Here is a 24,324-nt window from a genome sequence, read left to right as displayed (position 1 = left end):
TATCAGAGGATATCGTATGGCTCCCAGATTATAAGAAATATAACTGAAATAGTTTTAAGGTTTGGACTAAAAGTAAACATGACGGCGAAGAAGAACGGGAAGTAGACCTGCGAGACCACACTATACAAAATTGCAATAACATCATATAGGCACAACAAACGCGGATGTAAATAATGAGTTAGCACAAGGCAAACATATAGCTATCATCAGACAGCTATACTCGGTTTTATCCACCACACAATCTTAAAAAGCAATGCAACGTGCGGTTCAAAGCTATAGATGCTGAACAAAAGATATAAATAATAAATTAAATCGACGGAACTGGACTATTTGCGAAGGAGTTGTGGTGTGCCTAGACTAGAGAGGATCACAGGTAACGTTATCAGACAGCGCATAAGTGTGAAAAGAAACATCATTAAAACAATTGAGAAAACAATGTGTAATATAGTACAGTCATATCCAGTGAATGGTGGAGGGGGAGAAGAGGCGGTGTGTACCTCCTCTCCCGCCCTACACCTCCTCCAGAACTCCCCCGAGTTCCAGGAGTTTCCAAACCATTTGGCTTTTGACCTCAAAAACTTCAAATAAAAAAATCCTGATCTCATCGCCTGCTCTTGGAGTGGATGAGTCGGAACTTCAATATCAAAAACTCAAAAATCCGGCACCACTTCAATGTTGACGATTTTTTGAGGAGGTCGAGTAAGGTGGCGCTCGACTCTCCTTCACGTCCTCAGGTCCGTTGATCGAAAATTTTGATTTCCGATTTTGAGAAAGCGAAAAAAAAACATTTCCTTATTTCATTTCCTTGTTTCCTATACTACCTTACATATCGATTCTAAACTCCTAAATTTTGACGTTTTGAGGTAGGTTGATTTTGCAATCGGATTTTCCGATACTTTATAAAAAATACTGGCAAAGTAGATCTAAGAAAATTGTTTCTGAAAAAGCTATCTGCAGATTTAATGCAGTAGCAAATCGAAGAAAAGTGCTCGTAGTATAGTAGTGCCAGTTTTAAGCCACGGTCGGGAAAATTTTGAATTTTCGGATATGTTGAGTGCGCCGTCTGAAAACATTCTGAGTCTTGACAAATGCTTTCTTTATGGAAAACATAAAAATATTGTATAATAAAAATAACATGTCAAATTTTGCATAATGTTTTCCATTTTGAATAAAATGTTAATTAGATTTGACTAATAAAGGATTTAATAATAATAATAATAGTCTTTATTGAGAATTGATATACATAATATACATAATACACACTCTACTCAACATTAACCGAACACATACATATATTATACACCTTTTTAATAATACAATTTGTAACAGGAGAACCCGCAGTAAAGAATAATAAAATATAAACAAAAGAAAAAGTAAGTAATTATAGTAATAATTCTGTGATTAATTAAAAGACGAGGAAACCAATCAGCACTTTATTTACCTAATAACACGCCTTTAATGTTCTACTTAACATTTACATCTTTTAAATGGGGAGGGCTAGAATTCTTTAAGATCTTTTATATTAACACAACCAATAGGTACTCAAATAAATTGTCATAATTCCTTAATTCCATACATCTTCCTTATTTCCATACACAAACCTAGAACGTTGTTTTGTATTTTTTGAAGGTGTTGACGGGGGCACATGGTGAAACAATACTAGGAAAAATGACAATGCAGACATAATATATGACCTGCTGCAGATCGAAATTAATATCTGCTTCGATCTTATCATAATGGAACGGATAAATGGGTATCGTCAGCATATGACGGAGATTAGTGGCCCCCAGATTGATCCTCGAAGCACCCCTGACACCACTTCACCAACTTTCGACACACCAGCTGTTTTTAGCTTATTTTAGGAATGGGACACACAACAGCAGGATGGAATGGAAATTTGATATGGTTAAGTAGTATGGGTAAACTTAGTTTTAACATTAAAAGTGCAATACGATCAACTCGAAAAGAATGAATGAAAGAAATAATAGAGTTCGTCCTATTTAATTGTGTTCATATCATAGTAGAGAGCTGGATTGACAAAATGCTTGTAGCATCTTTAAGTACACTGCGATCAGAAATTAGAATCAGAAAATAGGATCCAGAAGATTTGCCGTGGTTGCATGTTCACATTTACATCCCCGACACTAAAATTGATCAGTAAATTCTCTAATAGGTTATTATCACCAGCATGAACGGAATATTTTGAAGCTTTTATATCGCTACGAACATAAATAGCTAGGCCACCTCTTGCTCGATCTATACGGTTTTTCCTAATTAAATTATAACCCTTAATTTCGACTAACGACCAATCAATAGTGGCTTTAGACAAATTTTCGTTAGCAATAAATCTTTGATATCTAAAAAGTGAGCAGATAAAAAACTAACATTAACGTTAGCAATCCTGTGGTTAAGACACACCGCCATCGCAATAGAAGAGAGTGAAGATTAACAATTAAGACACTTGCATTGCGAGCTGTACAAGATCATTGACGTGTCCCCAATCCTTTATGCCACCGGCGCGATCCCCATCATTTTTCTTGACAAAGACAAATAAGGGGTGTTTTTTTTTAGAACTTAAGTTGCAATAAAACAATGATGGATTATTCGATTGACATGAATTTTATTTATCTGAAAGATAATCTTGTGGCATTACATTTTAAATATGATTTCTGCCATATCACCGCCACGGCTGGCGCGGATGTAGTCCAATCTCGACGTCCAATTTTCGATGACTTTTTCCAACATTTGTGGCCGTATATCGGCAATAACACGGCGAATGTTGTCTTCCAAATGGTCAAGCGTTTGTGGTTTATCCGCATAGACCAATGACTTTACATAGCCCCACAGAAAGTAGGTGTTAAATCACAAGATTTTGGAGACCAATTCACAGAACATGAAATTGGGCGGTCACCAAACGTGTCTTTCAATAAATCGATTGTGGCACGAGCTGTGTGATGTGTTGAGCCGTCTCCTGGTCATCATGCTTATTCAATTCAGGAATGAAAGAGTTAGTAATCATAGCTCTATACCGATCATCATTGACTGTAACGTTCTGGCCAACATCGTTTTTGATGAAGTACGGACCAATGATTCCACCAGCCCATAAAGCGCACCAAACAGTCAGTTTTTCTGGATGTAACGGTGTTTCGACATACACTTGAGGATTAGCTTCGCTCCAAATGCGGCAATTTTGTTTGTTGTCGTAGCCATTCAACCAGAAGTGCGCTTCATCGCTAAACAAAATTCGCTTACGAAAATCGGCAACAACGGCAATCTCGTTTTGGGCCCATCCGACGAATCTACGCCTTATTTGGCTTCAATTCTTGCACGAGTTGGATTTTTTAAGCACGTAAACCAAGATGCTTCCGCAAAATCTTCCATAAAGTGGATGGACACAGATCCAATTCCTGTGCTCGATGGCGGATGGACTCATCGCGTCTTCCTCAATGCTACGCTCTACAGCAGCAATAGCTTCTTCTGTACGCATTTACGGCGTCTCTGGGGATGCGAGTTATCAATAAGAGTAAACGTGGTGCGAAAACGTTCCATGGTTAATTGAATTAACTGCTCTGATGGACGATTTTGTCGATGATAAAATGGACGTAGTGCGCGATACGTATTCCGCACAGAACCATTATTTTCGAAATAAAATTGCACTATTTGCAAGCGTTGTTCAGGAGTGAGTTGCCAAAGCAAACTGAGAATAAATCACTTGACAGCTGTTAAATCGGTCGCCATCTTGAACAGTAATGCCAACTTAAAGTTCTATACATCGAAAAAAAAACACCCATTACATGGTTTTTTGGTTTTTAATTTCATACAGCTTATAAGTTGCTTTACACAACTCTTCGTTGATAAAAGCTTTATGGTTTGGGTTGTTAATGCCATAGAGTGTTGTGTCCAAAGGACCCTTTTCTTTTCTGAAATTCTGTAGCCAGGTTCTTCTCTTTGAATCTAATGGTCTTCTAGTCCTAAGGCTGATAATTTTTTCCACCTCCTCTATCATCTCGCTCATAACTTTGTCAGTTTTTGAGTTTCTTACATGGAGTTGAGACTCGTTTATAAATAAGAATTCCTGCTAATTTCAGTCTTAAGAAGATGAAGTAGTAATAGACGAAGTGACTCATCATTATCATCACTGACAACACTGTGCGCCCTGGTATGACTTGCACTTAAATTTGAGGAGCACTGCGCTTCTCCAAACCATGATGCAGTCTCCCACCTACATGCGCCACATACCCAAATTTTTTGTCCTTCAGCTATCACTCGCAACTCCAATTCGCTTAATTTTGCACAAATTGAGTGATGCCATTTGCCGCAAGTAGAACACTGTATGTTGCTATATGTCTTGGATACATCCGCACTACAAGTGACGGTTCTCCTGAAACCAATAGGCACTGTCGGCGGAAATTGGAAGCTCCAGGCTCACACATTATCAAAACGCACGTGCAGTTCCGGCAAAAAATGCCCAAACGTAACTTTTTCTTAAAAATTCCTTTACACATATTTTTAGAAATTCATTACAAGTAAATTTCCTAAAAACGTGCAAAGAACTTGAAGAGATTTGAACAAAATGTTAGAGTGATTTGAGTTATTGTTTGGTGGTCGACAATGTCTCCAAAAGAAGACGTTCTCATTGTATTAAACAAAGTAACAGCGGTTAGGGAAAACAAAAACCGAATGATCTTGGTTGGGACGACGAAACCATTTCCAGTCTCTGTCTTACTTTATGTTCTACTAGGGAACCATTACCTCCGCTTGGTTGTGAACGGATTCGTTAGAATCCGAACTGAGAGTACCCAAGGTCGAACCCAGCCTTTTCAGACTATTCGCTCGCCTCACTATGGTAGCGACAGTTCGACAATAGAGAGCTTTTGCTAGACAGTCCCGCGTCATATTGGACATGTTGGCGTCGCAGACCTAGAAACGGAGCGATGAAATGGTCACCTGACTTTTTCCATCAACATTTACCGATTTGACAAGTTGTCCTCTGGCATTGTGGGTCCTAGACGTCAGACCTCGAAACAAAGCAGCTCCCGAGACGCCTAGCAAAGCTGCAACCGCGTTCAGCTCAACTTCTCCCTTTACCTCGACTTCCAAACCTTCCACAGAGTACCGAATAAGCAATAGAGAACGCCAAGGAACTTTTTCGTGACTTACCCTTGCCGTCCAGAAAATGAACGTTTCCTAGTAAAAGGACCACCGCAAGTACCCTTACGACGTCTAAAAATGGTATGCCAAGAACGCCCAGACAAGTCTTCCAAGCCTGAAACCTGGTCGCGTCTTCGGTAACATCCTGTCTGGTATCGCCGCATTGCAAGTATTTCAACGTCGAAGCTTTCCGCCCTTCGAGGTTGAGTTTCGACCTTTCGTCGGCGGACAAGCCCGCGAGCATTTGGTAAAATATATGGTAATTCTTTTCACCTGGTAATGGACGAATTACTCTCGTCTGATCCAGAAAATAACAGTGTATTTTGGTTCTGTACAGGGCCCCGTCTGTTACCTGGACTTCTATAAATTGACCCTGCAAAACGGTTTTATTTTGTAATACCGGTTTTTAATGCTGTATAAAAAAGCTTTCTCTATATTTTTCATAAAGTTGCTTTTTAAAAAGCTATAGCGGTTGAACTTGAAGAAAAAATACATTTCAAAAAGCCAACAGGATGATTTTCGAAATTAATAATGAGCAAGATCCATTTATCAAAAACTCACGCAGCAGAAATCCAGAAGACAGAGGAAAAATGAATAGATACGAAATCCTCCATATTTTGTAAATATATAACTTTCAATTGCAATTGATATTTTAAAAATATTTTTGGCAATTATATTTTTTCTTTATCAGGTTCAATAGTGTATTACTATTTTAAGAATAACTTCATTAGAAATGATATAGGAGTAAGGAGTGGACCACTTGACCACTTGATTATAAAAAATTAATCTATATATATTTTTTATAAGCACTTATGGTGGAAGAAAATTGATCTTTCAAACGATTTTTGAAAATTTTGATTTTAACAACTTTTTTTTTTATAATGAAAATTTTAAGCGCTTTTAATTAAAAAATGGATTAAAATCAACCGTAAGAGATAAATTTATGATATTTTCAGCATCTATGGTCAAATGTCTATGCTTTAAGAATATATTAACGACTGAAAATTATTTTTTTATCTTCGTATTGTTAACTAGCTAACTTTTAAGTTAACAAATGGACATATAACTGATTTCTTGGTAAAAAAAATCATGTTTTTTTTATCGGTCACATGCTTTACACTTTTAAGTTTAAGATTTCGGAAGAAAATTTCACTACTCGTCATTGGATTAAACAAAATGAATTTATTTATGACAGCGCCTCGAACCGCAATGAAGGTTTTATCAATGATAATTTAAAAATAATAATACAAAATATTATTATAAAACAAATTATATTATTATTTGTGTTATTGTATTATAATTGTTATTAATAACATTTTATTTTTTTTAACAATATTAACAGTCATAACATACTGAATAGAACAAACAAGTTAAAATAATGAATTTTTTTTAATAAATGCTTTTTCATCTTCTGAAACGAGCCTGCATTCTAGTGAAAAATTTCCCAGTGGTTTGTAATAATGAAATCGGCTAGTATTTTTTTATTGTAGTTAAGCGTTCGAATCGTGGTTGGTATTTTTTTAAAGAACCTTGGGCCTACCGAAAAGAGGAAAATGGAGTTGTTATGTGGTTATTTTTATCACGTTGAAGACTAGCACGATACGCTTGTTTTTCACACTCCCTGCTAAGCCATCACACGCTCACCTCAGCATTAACACCAAAATCATTTTTATGATTAACTAAATTGGCAAAATTAATTTTAAATAATAATCATTCGGACCATTTTAAGTCACAGAAAATATTATTATTACAATTAAATTTTATAATATTAAAATATTAGCTAAAATAACACAAATCAACAACACTAGAGCCTTTATTTTTAATGATTATTTCATGCTTTGCGTATGAACTTATGTCACGAATAGACAGAAATGACGTCTAAAATGATTTTGTTATTTACTAGGATACGCGTAAAACAAAAAAGAAAATCGTAACGGAGCGGTTTTTCTTTTAATTTAAAAATAATATTTAAAAAAAAACTTTTATTCATAATGATTATAGTAAAATAACAAAATAAAAAAAAATTGTTTTATAATAATATTTTGTATTATTATTTTAAATTATCACTGATAAAACCCTCAATGCAGTTCGAGACACATAAATTTATCTCTTACGGTTGATTTTTAATCCATTTTTTAATTAAAAGCGCGTAAAATTTTCATTATAAAAAAAATGTTAAAATATAAATTTTGGGTTTGGGCTATCAATTTTCCATCATAAGTACTTACAAAATATATATACAGATTAAATATTTACGATCAAGTGGTAAATGGGGTATCCACTTGACGTGATCTTACTTATAATAGATAAATTAAATTCATTAACTTGAAACTAAATAGTTTTTGTTCCCTATTATTTATCATTTGTCATTTTATTGGTTTCTTTTGGCGTTAGACTATAACTGCGAATTTTTCATTCAATTGAAACCGACCATGGCTTTATTGGTGTGACGTCGGTATTTTGAATAAGTATTGAAAAGCTTGAATGAGTGCACACTCGCACGTCCGCAGCAAAATTTACTTACGATTCGGCTAGATTCGGAGTTGGTGGTAGTTTTTGCCGATCCCAACGATCGAAGGACGGTAAAAGCGGCCGCCAAATGCTTGAAGGCGTCTGTTTCCGGCCCGCCCCCGGCTACGGCGAAAAGTTGTCGCAGGAGAAGCATCGAAGCGTGGCTCTTGCCGGATCCGCTGGTTCCTACGATTCGTCATAGTGATGAAGCTATAACTTATCAGTGATTTGACTTCATAATATAATCTGTTTCAGAAAAGTGTAAAGTCACTTTTGACATGTGCAAATACAATTGGCGGCCGCGTTTTAAGTAGCCCGTAACCCCTAGAGAGCGCGTCCCCAAGGTGGCGGATAGGGGACCACGCGAACCAACAGGTGGGGGAGATACACTTCCTTAGCCCTGATAAAGGCAATGTATGTAGGAGAAGGAACTCCGATATAAAACCCTGGCCCTCCAGGTGGGCGGTTGAGGCTTCGGGAATCGGGTCAAACACGGTACTCATAAAAATCATGACCAAGAAAAAGGGGAAAGGAAATGAAAACATTTTGACAAATATTTTGAAAATTTTTCACTAGGTTCTCCTGTGTATGTAATTGTTTTAAATTGTTCGTATTCTGTGTTAGGTCTCGGTGAAAAAGTGCAAGGCCTGATGTGTTTAAGTCCTGAACTTAAACTTCTTTGAGTCCTTGTTAAAAATACAGAGTCACGCGAGGGTCTTTATTCGACTTTTTTGCTTACCCGACAAAATAATGGCTTGTGGATATCCAGTTTCCGACTGCTGTTTCACTGCTTCTTGGACTACCTTGTTGAGTTGCGGACTTAAATATAAATTTCTTGTACTATTTAAGGTGAGGGGATTCCCTACGTCTCGGTAGGGATTAACACAGAGCAGGATTGGTCCGATATTGGTCTGAAAATATGAAAATTATAAATAATTATGTTATACGCATTGATGTCGATGCTTGTAAGGGGTGTTTTTTTTTCGATGTATAGAACTTTAAGTTGCAATAAAACAACGATGGATTATTCGATTGACATGAATTTTATTTATCCGCATTACATTTTAAATATGATTTCTGGCATGACCGCCAAGGCTGGCGCGGATGTAGTCCAATCTGAACGTCCAATTTTGATGACTTTCCAACATTTGTGGCCGTATATCGGTAAGAACACGGCGAATGTTGTCTTCCAAATGGTCAAGCGTTTGTGGCTTATCCGCATAGACCAATGACTTTACACAGCCCCACAGCGCGTAGTCTAGCGGTGTTAAATCACAAGATCTTGGAGGCCAATTCACAGGTCCAAAACGTGACATTAGGCGGTCACCAAACGTGTCTTTCAATAAATTGACTGTGGCACGAGCTGTTTGACATGTCGCGCCGTCTTGTTGAAACCACATCTCCTGAACATCATGGTTATTTAATTCAGGAATGAAAGAGTTAGTAATCATAGCTCTATACCGATCACCAGTGTGCACCAAACAGTCAGTTTTTCTGGATGTAACGGTGTTTCGACATACACTTGAGGATTAGCTTCGCTCCAAATGCGGCAGTTTTGTTTGTTGACGTAGCCATTCAACCAAAAGTGCACTTCATTGCTAAACAAAATTCGCTTACGAAAATCGGGAACAACGGCAATGTCGTTTTGGGCCCATCCGACGAATCTACGCCTTATTTGGCTTCAATTCTTGCACGAGTTGGATTTTGTAAGCACGTAAACCAAGATCCTTCGGTAAAATCTTCCATAAAGTGGATAGACACAGATCCAATTCCTGTGCTCGATGGCGGATGGACTCATTCGAGTCTTCCTCAATGCTACGCTAAATGTGGTGCGAAAACGTTCCATGGTTAATCGAATTAACTGCATTCAGTGGCGTACCATCAATATCTGCTAAAATAGGTGGTATTTAAAAAAAATCTGCTAGACCAAATAATGCCTCTTGATACATAAGTGCATGCGTGTCAAATTTCATTAAAATATCCAAAGATATTAAAAAAACATATTTTATTTTTGAAAACTTTACCACCCTGTATCTCAAAAGTGAAGACGTTTAGGACATATGTTCATATGAAGTTTTCTTTTTAAAATCGCCTTAATTATATTATTCAATTAAGAAACACCCTGTATAAGTAGCTTGCTTATACTTACGTAAAACTGCTTTGCCGAAAATCTGGCATGGAGGCATTTCATAACAGTGTTTTCCGTAAGTGGCACTGGCAGATGGATGAGGTCCTCAATGTCCGCGCTAACGCAACTTTGAGGCGGCTGGATAACTGGCGGGTGAGTTGCTTTTGTGTTGGAAAGCTGCAAACAAGTAATCTCCAACGAATTATCAATTTTACTAATCTAAGCAAGTTGACGCGCAAATTATTTTCGGATGCTTTCAAAAAGCTGAGAGAGAAAGTGACTCAAATGATTTTTCACGAATTAAAGTGGACCTTGAATAGAAAAAGGGCCCAACTTACGGAACGTTATAATAAGTTATTATCAATTATTATTATCATTATCAACGTGTTCCACTTCATTAAAAAAATGTACTATTTAATTTGACCCGAACAAATCTTGCTGTTGGCTTTGCGATATTCAGAGTGTCCAGTATAAAATGACGTAGGTCCATGGGGATATTGGAAACGCTTAATTGGAAGAAAAATAGATTATTTATATACCAAAAAATAACCTAGTTTGGTTTTATTCTAAATCGATACCATTACGTAGATATAGTAAGAAAAAAATCAAAATAAATAAGAACTGAAAGTTCAGATTTTCACGAAATTATATATTTTTACATGACAATTATTTCGACAACACCACCACCACCCTTGGATAATCCCATTCAAAAGCAATTGGTCACTTTCTTATATCTATGAACAGACCATACCTATAAGTAGCTACACTAACGATAAGATCGATTTTTATAACTGTAGTTCAGTTGGTATGAATGTGGATGATTTAGATTGTTTGAGAACCATGACAATTAAGAGGAATAAAGTGCCCGCTTACCAATGGAGGAACGACAGCGCCATGCTGTGCGTTCCTTGGAGGTACCTGCGGCTGTTGCAATTGCTCGACAGTAGCGACGGGAGTAGGGGGTAAATTGCCTGATCCGGTGAGACCTGCGCCCTTATTCGGCGCCGTTTGGTTACTTCCTTGTACATGCAACCGATTTCTGAGGGTAACTAGCTCTGTGCTCAAACTGCGCAGGCGCTGCTGTAGGTGGACTGCCTCGTTGGATGAGGATGCATCTGAAAAAAAAAAAGAAGCTAAACGCACACAACTCGATTGACTGAACCAAAAATTAAAACAAATATATTAAAGAAAATGGGAATCCGAGCTAATGTTCGTGTGCCTCCTTTAGCTCCTTCCCCCTCAGAGAGTATACAGGGTGCTTTCTAATTGAAGGTCAATAATTAAAGTTCCAATTTTGAGGGCGTTTTAAAAATAAAACTTTATATGGATATTCATCCCAAACATCTTAGCTTTTGAGATACTGGACGGTAAGGTTTTCAAATATGGATAATTATGGGCCATTTATCCTTTATAATAATAATTCCAGCCCAGACATTTGTCGAAAACTATTTTTGATGTTTAAATGCTACTGTTTGTTTGTGTATATGTTTAACTTTTTTTTGCCTTTTCTAGTTTCTTTATAACTCGTTTTGTTTATGAAAAAAAAAAATAAAAACATGTTCCTGGGTCGCTTAAAACACTAACTAAAAATTCAAGCAAATAGTATTTAATCTTTACTAAAATGTTACCTTAAAATTAAAGCAATCGAAGGAAGGATCAAAACGGTGAGAATTTTACGTTTGCAAGTCTACAGCAAAAATTGGCTTTTGGCACTTATTGGTCAACGATTTTTAAGGATATAGAAAATTGGAACCTTCGTTGAGATAAAAAAAAAGCGACCTCTAAAAGTGTAAATTAATTTAGGTATTTTAAAGAAAAGGCCGCGAAGAAACCATTTTTGCATGCTTGGTCTGATCTGATCTGATAAGAGTATCTTTTACAGTGAGTAAAAGAAGCTACACTGGCTAGGTACACGAAAAAAAAAAGGAAGAGACCAAATTTGCTCCAAATTGTATGAGAATTTCGAAAATATTGTTCATTTTCGAAAAAATTAAAAACATTCATTGCATCTAGTTTTGTCTCCTCTATTCAATAAATGTTTCATCACGCGTTTGCGGCTTCTTATTCCAAATAAAAATTAAAATAAATAATAAAATGTACGAGCAATTTGTAATAAGCTACAGTCTCGGTAATTTAATCTTCACTATAACTAATTTTTTTAAGTCAATTTCGCGCCATGAATATAACATGAAGCCAATCGCATGGGTTTATTAAATGTCGCGCGCTCGTTAAGTCGACAGGAGCAGCTAATTGTCTACTTGCGTTTGCAATTGATACATTAATTTTAGCACCAGAAAATATTTCGTGTTTTTACTTCTATGCAGAAAATGTGTTTTAACACTCACTGTCAGTATTCGTGTTGTTTTGCGAAAATGTACCCAAAAACTAACGGTCGTAGAAAAAGTATAGTATGCAACACGTTCGGTAAACTTTTTAAGTCACTCGTGAGTCAAATGCGCGTTTACCGCACTTGTTGTATAATACAACTGTGGACTTTAGTAGATGCTAAGAAGTGCTGTACATTTTTTCTTACACAAGTGGTAAAATGCAAAACATTGACAACGCATGGCATAACGGATTTAAGTTATATATGGTTAACTTTTTATTCTACCATCATTAAAAAGAAGTGCCCTCGTTATCTATTTCACAAAGTTTCATTTAGAGTGAGCATTCTCTGTTGGAATTTACGACGCAGCAGTGTACTTATTCTACCGCAGCAGAGAAAGGAACTTTTTAAAAGACTTTCATTTGGAATTTTTGATTTTGATCAACTCACAAAATGGCATTATCACTTTACAAACCAAGGCCCGGATCTTGGGGAATGATGGGAATACTGCTAGAAGGTTCTTCCAGAATTGACAGCTGAAATGACCAATATTACTCAATTTTTCAATTATTCAGTTTTCCTTAATTCTAGGGTGGTTATAAATAGGTCGAAGGGGTAATCCTGGTTTGTGAGTCGGTAGAAAAGAGGAATTTGATAAGCCTGAGGGATGACATTTTTTTAACGGATTCTTATAGAGAAGAAACTTTAAAATAACAGATTTAGGGTTGCGATTCATAGGTGTATGATCCTTACGTTGACGATAAGACCTTTCGGTGAGAATTTTTACCTGATAGTCAGTTGTGGCTATTTTATGTATGGTATTTGCTTTAGAAATGGCTATGTCGGGACTAAAGTTTAAATATTCAAGAGCTATGCGTTCAGGCTTTCCAATATTGTTTCCAATGTTCGTATCCATCCTGTAGTTTCGCTCTATTCAAATAATTTATAAGCAGGCACAGAATAAAATGCAAATCAGTTTCAGCTAAGCTCCGGAGAAGCCAACAAAATGATTGGTGCAGTGGGTGAAGACCCTAACCTATAAAATTACACTGTACATGTATAAGATTTGCCCAACATGAGGCAACCAAAACCGGTTGGCTCGCCACCTAGATCGCCAACTCGAACTGCTATAACAGTACGGATGGAAAATGGTCTACAAAAATCCTCTCGTTTTACGTTCAATCATCAAATTTATGACTACGAGAAAAGAACACAAGATAATTTAGGAGAAAAAGCGTTGGATTACGTAGACCTATAACTGCATTGACATTTAATCAGTTTCCACTTGAGTTGAAAAATATCCCTAAAAAAAGTGAAAGTTACATTTAAATATAAAACAAATGCAAACTCTATTGATCAACAACCGAAACAGGAAGAATCCAGATTTGTAAATAATAAGAAGGATGATGGTCGATAGTTCATCTTTATGTACGGAGTAAAGATATCGGGAAGGAAAGAGCAAGGGGAAAGGGGTGCATGAAAAGTGGCTATTTGAAGTTCAAAATGAAATCTATGGATACACAGAACGAGAGTACAAAGGGAGAAGGTTAGGAAGGAACGAAGGTAACCGATCGCTTAAATTCGTGGACACAGTGGGCGAGAGAGAGCAGCAACAGAAATCTGGAGTGTTGCGACTGAAACATTGAGGGAGGCAGATGGTGAAAAGTTTCCGGCCTGACTAAGAAAAACGATGATCATTTTTCAACATAACCTCCATCCGCACTGAGACATTTCTCATAACGGTGTTCTATTTTGGTTAGTTGTATCTGTAAATTCTTCAAGCTCCTCAAAATTATGATTAAAATTAAATCTTTTACCGCCAAACCATTAAATTAAAAGTACGAAGGAGAGAATTAATCTGAATTAGAGCAATTGCTTATCTAAAATTGGATTTTTGGAGGTATTTATTTACCCCTCGGTTTTAACAAAAGCAGTTTCCGCTTAAAAAGTTTTACCCCGCCCTAGAAAGTAAACCATTCAGCTTTTGGAGATATTCAATGGCGTTCAGATTTTGCTCGAACACTCAATGCGGTCATACAAATGCCCCGACTATTATTATGATCAATCGCATTACGTTCAACTTTCCCACGCGCGCGTTGCGCAGACTAGACAATCAGAAAGCAACAATTACGCCTATTTCTCAATCCCTTTCCGAGGTTCGCCTTCGATTAATTAAAAACCTCGTTAAACGGACGCGGCGTTTGATATCTCCGATATAACCGGAACGTTGCTTCGAAAAGCGAACGCATAAACGTTCTTTAATTGTCGAATCTTATAAATATGGAATAATATGAGGCTCGCGGAGTAAAATCGAATTTATTTGTTTACGTTTTGCACTTAAGTAAAGTTACTCTACTGAAAAACGTAGCCGAAAGTCTGTTTCTAAAAAGTATCGGAACTCTCAAATATCTCCAAAACTGCCAAAGTTGGAATGATGAAAAATGCTAACAGCAATGTTGTCAGATTTCTATGTCTCAAATCCTCCATGTTCTAAAATATTCAGAATTTTGTATTACCAGTGTTAAATTTGGCAACATTAAATAAAATATGTAAATATCGGGGTCCAGTAAGATTTTGACAGAAAAAATAAGGTCCAATAATTTTGTTTTTCAAAATGTCTACCCAAACATTTTTTTTGTGGATGTTCAGCTGCTGTAGTAATATAATCTTGTACGGATAATGCTTTTCTTCTTTTAATACACGCAAAGCTTTCGTTGATTAATATATTTACGTAGACTAACAATTGTGATTTGGTATTTTACATATTTTTGGGATTATAGGAGCCAAACTATTCGTTCTCTAACGACGTTATTTGAAGACGATCTTCCATTCCATTACTTTCCTTTTAATTTTACTGACCGTGGATCTTTTAATGGGTCTTTCTGGTTATTTTGCGTTAAACAAATTACAATTACACATTCTTGAACTCTTGCTTTGTCTCCGTATAAAGTATAAATTTCAATTCTCTAGGTTTCGTTTAGATGCAGTTTCTGTAATTGTAACAATTTAAAAACTTTGCTGGTATCTATACTATTTACAAATATTCTAGATTCCTGAATCGGTTGTTGGAAATTTGTAGGAGGTTGTGGTGAAGTGCTTTTTGTAATGAAACAATTAAAATCTCTAATGTGGAAATTATCAGAGAAGAGCAGAGGTAAGGTGTTTTAATTCTGTTTTCAGTGACTCGGGCTGAGATAGTTTTGCGGCTCTGTAAACAAGAGAGTTGATAATCGATGATTTTTGGCACGGATGTGACAATATATTGGGGTAAAGATCTATGTGCACAGGTTTTCTGTAAACAGAATGACCAGTGTTAGAGATTATTATTAGTAGAGAGATTATTATTGGTTTCTTATTCAACGACAAAAAGTATGTTATTATATATAAAGTTTAAATGGTTAAGAAAATCTCAGATGGATTCTTGACCATGTCATCAAATAACAAAAAAAAAACATCATTTCATCCATAATTTTGGTTTTAGATAGAGATTGTCGAAGGCGTTCTACTCGAAAGATGCCATAAATAAATATCCACATTTGTACCAGAAGTGTGTCATGATATATCGTTCTTTAAACAGAATATTTAAGTGCCAATATACAGGGTGTTTCCCCATTCAGTATAAGCATTTTTACCTGAGACCACGACATAATTTCATAACTACACATCAACAAGATATTTGAAAATTAACCACTTGAATTGAACCAAAGCCCGCAAAATATTGAATATTGTTCCGTGTCCAACGGGTCTTAGCTTCAAAATTATCTTGGTATCGATATCGCGTACAGGAATTAAAGAGTTTCTTTGCATTTTACCGTTTCAACTCAATTTCCTTACCAAAGTACGACCATTTAAATAAACATTAAAACGATCGCGACCACAGCTGTGCGGTGAGCATTTGAATTGGCAAGAATTTTGCGCGACGCAAGCGCGCCGGCTATTACGAAGACGAAGTTGCGCGAAAAACAAGTTCCGTCTCGATGAAAATTAAGGAGTCGGGTACCTAGCGCGCGCCTCGGTGTCATTATACTCTAGTTCGCGGAACCGCGAAGAATCAGAGGTTATTTTTTACATATTTCGCCGTTAGCGGACGAACCGAAAGCAGGAGGGCATAACCAGAGGAATATCTTGCGTGTGCATCATCTGCGCATATTAAATAACATAACATATTTGTTAAATTATGATTTTTTATTTTAAGAGTTAAGTTAGCAATGTCTATTTTGTATTCTGTGCCTTTTGGTTGGGGTCTGTGTTTTTTTGTTTTGACCAGAAACTAAGAGGAACAACAGAACGACGGAACTGTGGTGGTGGTGCACATGTTTTAAGCAGTAAAGGTACAGTTAGAAGAATCCCGTTTTATCATTTTTTAATATTATTTTATTTTTATTTTTAATTTTAAAATTTAATTGTTTTGAAAGTGACAATTTTTTTTCAACCCAGTTTAACTTCAATAAACATAAGAAGTGCTCATCCAAATGGATATGACAGTGTAACTCAATATACGTGTTTGGAATGCAGTCTCTTTTGTAAATTTAATGAATTCTCGAGAGGTCATTTGAAGCACAAGCACAAGTTTAAAAACCAATTAATATATTTACAGCATAAGTGAGTGCAAAATACTAATTTGTTTACTTATTATTAAGAAGCCACAGGTTTCTTGAAGAAATTCAGAATAAACTGCCATAGATACTTATTTTTTTAAGAATTCTACTAATAGCTTTCTAAAGAACAAAAGGTAACAATGTTTAGCAATACCAACAGATCATTGTAATATCTCTTCTTATTAAAGAATGGGAAAAATTCAAGCGAAAGTCCCCAATACATGAGCATTTAAATGCCTAAAATTGAAAAAAAAAAGTAAACAAAAATGCAAATATGCATTTTTATTATATGAAAAATTATGCACATTAATGTTTCTATTTCTTCATAATTAGAAATTGTGTAATTTTTTACCTATACCACAGACCTTTATTAATAAATGTAAAGCAGAAACAGTCGTAATAAAAGTTTCTTGTTCATAGATACACTCCTGATAACTTAGAGTGACAAAATATTATTTGTGATTATAAAAAAATTGTTATACCACATACCATTAATGATTCAATAACCTCATCGATACATTCAGATAATAGCGACTTTGCAGTTGCAGCATATTTTTCAGGATTTTGAAGCCTTGCGTTGTATTCAATTACTCACATAAATTTTGTTATAACCAATCTGTCAAGGAAACAGAGGTAGCCCTAAATTTGGTGAGTGCTCTAGGTGCAATAGAATAATTTGTTTTTGTAAATATATATATTTTTTCACTACTTAGAAAAAAGAGTTTTTGCAACTTGACGTGCGACTTATTGGCAAGTGCTTTTAGATATATTTTTTTACTTGAATAATTAAATCATTTACCTATTATACCATAAAACATATATTTTCCTATTTTTTCTATATACTGGAACCAAAAAATGAAAATATGGTATATACTTAAAATTTTCGAACAAGCTGCAAAAAGCAAATTGCAAAAAGCAAAGCATCTGATGTTATTTCTTGCTAAGCATTTTTATTATTTATTATTTATTAATACAAGAGAACTAGAATAAAAAATAGAGCGCCAGAAAAAAGCCGAATATCAGTTGACTATTTAAAGAGTAAAACAAGTCTTGCTCTTCATTTTAAGCGGGGAAAATGTATACTATTTATTATTATTATTATTATTATTATTATTATTATTATTATTATTATTATTATATATTAAACAAGTAGATTTAAACTATTAATAGAATTTTATTGATTTTTTGATATTTCATTTTTAATACTTCATTTTATATTGTTGTTTTTTTAATACTAATTACGGTTCTGCAATTGATGACCACAATCCTGATAAGAGAGAGCTTTTTAGTGTTTTTCTGAACTGTGACAAAGTTTTTTGCTTGGATGGATTAGAATAGTTACTGTACACTTCACTGATTTGAAACGAAAATGATTTTTTTTAATCTGTTTTGTGCCTAGGAATTCTGAACCTCGTAAGGTATCTCGAAAACGATTTTATGAAACATACACGCTCAATTTTTCTGTCACATAATTTATGTTGTCTTGGTCTGATGCCACAAATGAGTTTTTGGCGCAAATTTTACACTAATTCAATTCTCCGGATTCTGTGGTGGAGCATTGCACGCGACGGTTTAACCTCCGTTCGCTCCCGACAGAATCCCTTGTATTCGTCCCAAAAAGTTTGATATCGGTTTCCACGGTGTGGATTTGGTGTTTTGAGTGTTTAGTGTATGTTTTAAAGTGATAATCGTCGTCGGCCCCGTCGTTTTTCCCTGTTCACGCCGGTATGGAGGCCGGATGGGCCCGGATGGTCCGCGGTGGAAGTGGGAATCGTTTTTTGCTAGCTGAGCAAATTATTGGTTATTTTTTTTCTTTGTACATGGTGGTCATAGACCAGAAACGAAAATCCTCGACGGAAGTCGGCAATGGGCGAATGATCCTAGCAGTCGAGCCCAACATTTTTTGTGAAACGCATAATTGAATTGAATTGAACTCAATTCTCCGTATGTCTGAAGAATCTAAGCAGGGTCCATAAATAACATCCTCGTAGTTAAATCTTGACAAACCTAAAGATTGGCAGACACTTTTTTAATTGTTTGGCTTAAATATTCCTGTAAAGTCTGTTCATAGATATAAGAAAGTGACTAACTGATACGAATTAAGGAAAAACCCGGGCAAGCTGTAAGAATGAAATATGGCCGAACAGGTGTCGTACTTTGCTTAGAAGATACTAAACAACATTTATTTATATATGTATGTATTTATGTTTAAATCTAAAATAAAATTACAAATTATTTTTATTACCTACTTAAATTACTTAAAATTATTCGCATAATATATCAGTTTCACTATCGCTGTCATCGCCTGTTCTATATTATTTGCAATATGGATATACGCTTGTTCTGCTTTTTCTATATGTTTAACGGCATTTGCCCAACTTTGTGGAGGGATGTTAAAAACTTCGGTTCCTATAAGTTTGAGGACATTGGAGTTAACACGTGGAAAAACATTGTTACGACGAATGGCAGATTTCAGTTGGTGCCAAACATGTTCAATGGGATTAAATATGCAATGGTAAAGTGGAAGCCTTAAAACTGTATGCCCTACATTTTTTGCATAATTATCACAGACGTATTTCTTTTGTAGGTTCAAGCCTTGTAGAACCCCATTTAATTGCTTTTTGGTATAATCTTCGTGAAAATAAATGTCGTTATTATACATGTAGTTTTGGATTGTTGCTTTTGTGTCACGTGAGGAAGTGGTTTGGTCAACTGTCTACTGTGATAACTTGCATTGTCCATTACAATTACGCTATTAGGAGGGATGTTTGGAACTAATTTGTTTTTAAACTAACTTTCAAATAAATCAGCCCTGGTGTCTTCATGGTAATCCAGAGAAGAATCTTTAATAATTTTCGCAGACAAAGAAAGTCCATTTGGAATCCAACCATCTTTAGAGCCAGCATGCAAAATAGTTATTCTTTTACCTCTTTTTGATGGCGCGCTTGTTTTACGCTTATCAATTGAGTCAACCCAACCCTTTTCCGGGGTATCATAAGTGTCTAACCAGGTTTCATCCAGTCGCCATTTCCGAATTGTAAGAGATTCCATTAAAACTTGCCTTTCGTCAATTTTTTTAAATCTAAACCCCATGTGTTGAATACACTTCCATAAGGTAGTTCTGCCACATTTAACACTGGTCTCATCTGTTCCAAGCCTCCTAATTAAGATATCTAATGTAGGCACGCTTTTTTCCTCGTACAACTGGTAAATGTTACGCCGTATTATAGCTTGATCACTTTCATCTACACTCGAGAAAATGTCAGCATCGCTTCTTTTTTCCTCGCTGAAATGGAATTATTCGCAATTTTCCATACAGTTGATGTTGGAATTACTAAAGATGCTTGCTTGCCGGCACCACGTTCAATGAGAGTCAAATAAACATTGGTTATAACTTCCTTAGTCTCAATAGAATAGTGTTGGGAGGGAGCATCTCCTGAGATACACTAGACTCGCACATATTTTGCATAATTCGCACACGATTCAACTCACGCTGTATTACATGCGAAATAAGAATGATTACTAATAAACTTAAACTAAGTAGTATACCAAACCAAAGAATATTAAACACAGGTAGGTATAAAATTATTTTCTATTACGGACCACAATTTTACCTGAATTTAAATTCCGAAATTCAGGTAATAATCCTGTTGTAATATCTTGTTATATTCATCTTCAAAAACAATTGGTCACTTTCTTATATCTATGAACAGACCATACCTGATATATTTGCTTCAGATTCATTCAGACCAGTTTAGCGTAATTATTTATTATTATTAAATCTCAAAGAGCTGTATGTCAAGCCAAGGTTTCTAGCTTTCTTTGTTGAAAAGATCACTATATTAGTCTTTTCGGCATTTATGTTGAGAGAATGGTTATTTGACCAATTTACAAGACTAGATGATACCTTCGTTGGTTATATCCATTTCCAATAAATAGTTTCTTGATGAAGAAGATTCAATTCATTATTAGTGTCCATTTAATATTTAAGAATGCCGTAAAAATATATTAATTTTTCACCTTTTGGGTCCTGTTAAAAACGGATGCATTATGATTTTCTTTTCAATTATTACGGTTGACTACCAGGTTTATATACAGTAGATTTAGGTCGGTTTCGTAAAGCATAGATCCTTCATCCTGTACGTCCACAGGTAATTTCGACTGCACGAGCCTAAACGATATACTTCGGGACAAAGTATAGGGTCAAACGCGTCAACCCAAAGACGTAATTTAGCAGCTCGCTCGACCAACGGATAACCGCCTCAATGGTTCGGTAACCTAATCAACCGCGGTCGAAAAAAAACCCGAACTCAAAAAACGGGTACCACGTTCGGCGTGGCCCCCGGCGGTCCCGTGCCCCTTTCACCTGCGAGCCAACGAACGCCACACACACACACACACACAGACACACACAATGGTCCGTACCTTGCAGCTTCTTTTCTGTTTCCCAGAATTTCTGGAGCTCCGTGAAGTACTTGTCTAAAATGAACACTTTGCTCAGGCCTAGGGTAGCCATTCCTACAACGCGGCCATCTCACTCGCTCATCTCGTCGCCGCACGCACAAACCACGAGAAAAAAAAAGCGTACAAACAAATGAACCCGAGACGCCGAAGAAGTTGAGACTCGGTCGTACCGTACTCTCGAGGTGTACTGCCTTTATTGGCCCGAACGCCTTCTACCTGAGTTTGCGGTTCGAGCCACGTTGTCGCTTCTCCCAGCCGAGTTACCTGTACACGGGAACTGTTTGAATACCGGGTTATCATTAATCTCTGTTTGCTGGGAACTACAGGCAGCCCTCAATAGTTTTACCGGAGACTGTGAAAGAATCACACAAACCGGTTAGTTTAGAACTACAATACAAAAAGGGGCCGCGACCATACAGAACTGCTCAAACGATTTAACTTTTTGTCCTTGGAGTCTGAGAGGGTGGGCGCTTTGGTAGTATTTGTATATATAAACTCTGTAATGGCCTCATTAATTTTTATGTGGGTACCACATAAGATTCGGTTCCTCTAGCCAACTACCTCTAGCAATGAGGGCCCCACTTTCTCAAGGGGCGAGGAATTTCAATCAGCTTGGAAGCGTGACTGACGTAGATCTCTTCAACACCAGTCTGGGCTTATTTAAAAAGACCTGAAGGGTTGTTTGTTCCTAGTCTGATGCTGTATCATGTCCAAGTTAAATAGTTTTTGTTGTTATCATTTTTCCAGATATCTATTTTTATTTGTCTTATCTAAGTATGTTTAGTTTTATGCAAAACTGGTGTGTCGAAAACACTGTCTTGTAATTGGACAGAATCTGTATGTTAGACAATAAAGCGTTATTATTATTATTCTTAATGTTATATGCAAAACTTAGATAACAAAAATAGACAAAAAATATTAAATAAATAAAAAACGATGGATTAAGCAAAAAACAAGAGCATCTTTGTATTTTAAAGAAGTCGATTTCGTGTGTAATGCAGCGTGTGTTGAATCGTGTGCGAATTATGCAAACTATGTGCGAGTTTAGTGTATCTCAGGAGATGCTCCCGCCCAAATGTAGAAAACACAATTCTATTGAGACTAAGAAAGTTATAAACAATATTTATTTGACTCTCATTGAACGTGGTGCCAGCAAGCAAACATCTTTAGTGGAAACGGCCACATTGACGAAAATTCCAACATCAACTGTATGAAAAATTGTGAATAATCCCATGTCAGCGAGGAAAAAAAGAACCGATGTTGATATTTTCTCGAGTGTAGATGAAAGTGATCAAGATATAATATGGCGTAAAATTTACCAGTTATACGAGGAACAAAGCTTGCCTACATTAGATATCTCAACTAGGAGGCTTGAAAAAGATGAAACCAGTGTTAAATGTGACAGACCTACCTTATGGAAGTGTATTTAATACATGGGTTTTAGATTTAAAAAAATTAACAAAAGGCAAGTTTTAATGGAAACTTTTAGAATTCGGAAATGGCGACTGGAATATCTAGAAAAAATTAGGATTTACAGAGAACAACAACAAGGGCTAATTATTTACTTGGATGAAACCTGGTTCGGCACTTATGATACCCCGGAAAAGGGTTGGGCTGACTCAACTGATAAGAGTAAAACAAACGCGCCATCAAAAAGAGGTAAAAGAATAACTATTTTGCATGCTGGCTCTAAAGATGGTTGGATTCCAAATGGACTTTCTCTGTCTGCAAAAAATATTAAAGATTCTTCTCAGGATTACCATGAAGGCACCACCGCTGATTTATTTGAAAGTTGGTTTAAAAACAAACTAGTTTCAAACATTCCTCCTAATAGCGTAATTGTAATGGACAATGCAAGTTATCACAGTTGTCTTAAACCCCTTCCTCATGTGACACAAAAGCAACAATCGAAAACTACATGTATAATAACGACATTTATTTTCACGAAGATTATACCAAAAAGCAATTAATTGAGGTTCTACAAAGCTTGAACCTACAAAAGGAATACGTGTGATAATTATGCAAAAAGTCTAGGGCATACAGTTTTATGGCCTCCACTTTATCACTGTATATTTAATCCCATTGAACATGTTTGGCACCAACTGAAATCTACCATTAGTCGTAGCAATCCCTCCACAAAGTTGGGCAAATGCCGTTAAATATATAGAAAAAGCAAAACAATCGTATATCCATATTACAAATAATATAGAACAATTAATAATTAGAAGATGATAGCGATAGTGATACTGGTGAATAATTTTAAGTAATTTTAGTAGGTATTAAAAATAACTTGTAATTTTATTTTAGATTTAACACAAATACATACATAAATAAATAAATATTGTTTAGTATCTTTCCTAACAAAACCCCAAATAATTAAATTCTAAGCAAAGTACGGACCTGTTCGAGATTCGATGTAATTTTATTCTGCATGCACCCTGTATAAAGTGTCTTTCACTGCCGTTGAACTTCAAACTCACGACAATCTTTGGTATATATAACAAATCAAATTGTTCAATGTATTACCGTTTTTCATTTACAGCACATAATTTAAACACAAGGCAATTTTAGATTTTTTGCCCATGAACGACACACCCTGTACAATGTCTAAAAGAAAGCACGTTGCTTTAAATTTGCAACAACAGTCAAAATGTGCGGGTGTTCTGAAATGTAAAAGGAATTGTTTACCTTTCTTCTTGTAATTTTATTTTAGATTTAACACAAATACATACATAAATAAATAAATATTGTTTAGTATCTTTCCTAACAAAACCCCAAATAATTAAATTCTAAGCAAAGTACGGACCTGTTCGATATTCAATGTAATTTTATTCTGCATGCACCCTGTATAAAGTGTCTTTCACCGCCGTTGAACTTCAAACTCACGACAATCTTTGGTATATATAACAAATCAAATTGTTCAATGTATTACCGTTTTTCACTTACAGCACATAATTTAAACACAAGGCAATTTTAGATTTTTTGCCCATGAACGACACACCCTGTACAATGTCTAAAAGAAAGCACGTTGCTTTAAATTTGCAACAACAGTCAAAATGTGCGGGTGTTCTGAAATGTAAAAGGAATGGTTTACCTTTCTTCTTCAGGAAAGAGCACGCGTTACGTACAGCATTTAATAAAGATTA

The 24,324-nt window shown here is 35.7% G+C and overlaps 1 protein-coding gene across 1 annotated transcript in view; it reads right to left on the bottom strand.

The window, feature by feature from the left end:
• Positions 1 to 21,336, bottom strand: part of LOC132707716 (unconventional myosin-IXa) — a 37,630-nt gene extending 16,294 nt beyond the window's left edge. Inside the window, exons 1-8 of the mRNA XM_060679645.1 lie at positions 21,140 to 21,336; positions 10,664 to 10,905; positions 9,812 to 9,967; positions 8,402 to 8,573; positions 7,676 to 7,848; positions 5,161 to 5,524; positions 4,972 to 5,102; positions 4,753 to 4,920 (exon numbers count right to left, since the gene is read on the bottom strand). Coding sequence (XP_060535628.1) covers positions 4,753 to 4,920; positions 4,972 to 5,102; positions 5,161 to 5,524; positions 7,676 to 7,848; positions 8,402 to 8,573; positions 9,812 to 9,967; positions 10,664 to 10,905; positions 21,140 to 21,230 — 1,497 coding nt within the window. The 5' untranslated portion in view covers positions 21,231 to 21,336. The remainder of the gene's footprint in view (positions 1 to 4,752; positions 4,921 to 4,971; positions 5,103 to 5,160; positions 5,525 to 7,675; positions 7,849 to 8,401; positions 8,574 to 9,811; positions 9,968 to 10,663; positions 10,906 to 21,139) is intronic.
• Positions 21,337 to 24,324: the final 2,988 nt, after the last annotated feature.

This window comes from Cylas formicarius, unplaced genomic scaffold (genome assembly GCF_029955315.1).
Source record: "Cylas formicarius isolate icCylForm1 unplaced genomic scaffold, icCylForm1.1 PGA_scaffold_9__14_contigs__length_23061073, whole genome shotgun sequence".
NCBI lineage: Eukaryota > Metazoa > Arthropoda > Insecta > Coleoptera > Brentidae > Cylas > Cylas formicarius.
The sequence above is the reverse complement of the archived record's forward strand: the minus strand, read 5'-3'. Positions and strand labels throughout refer to the sequence as shown.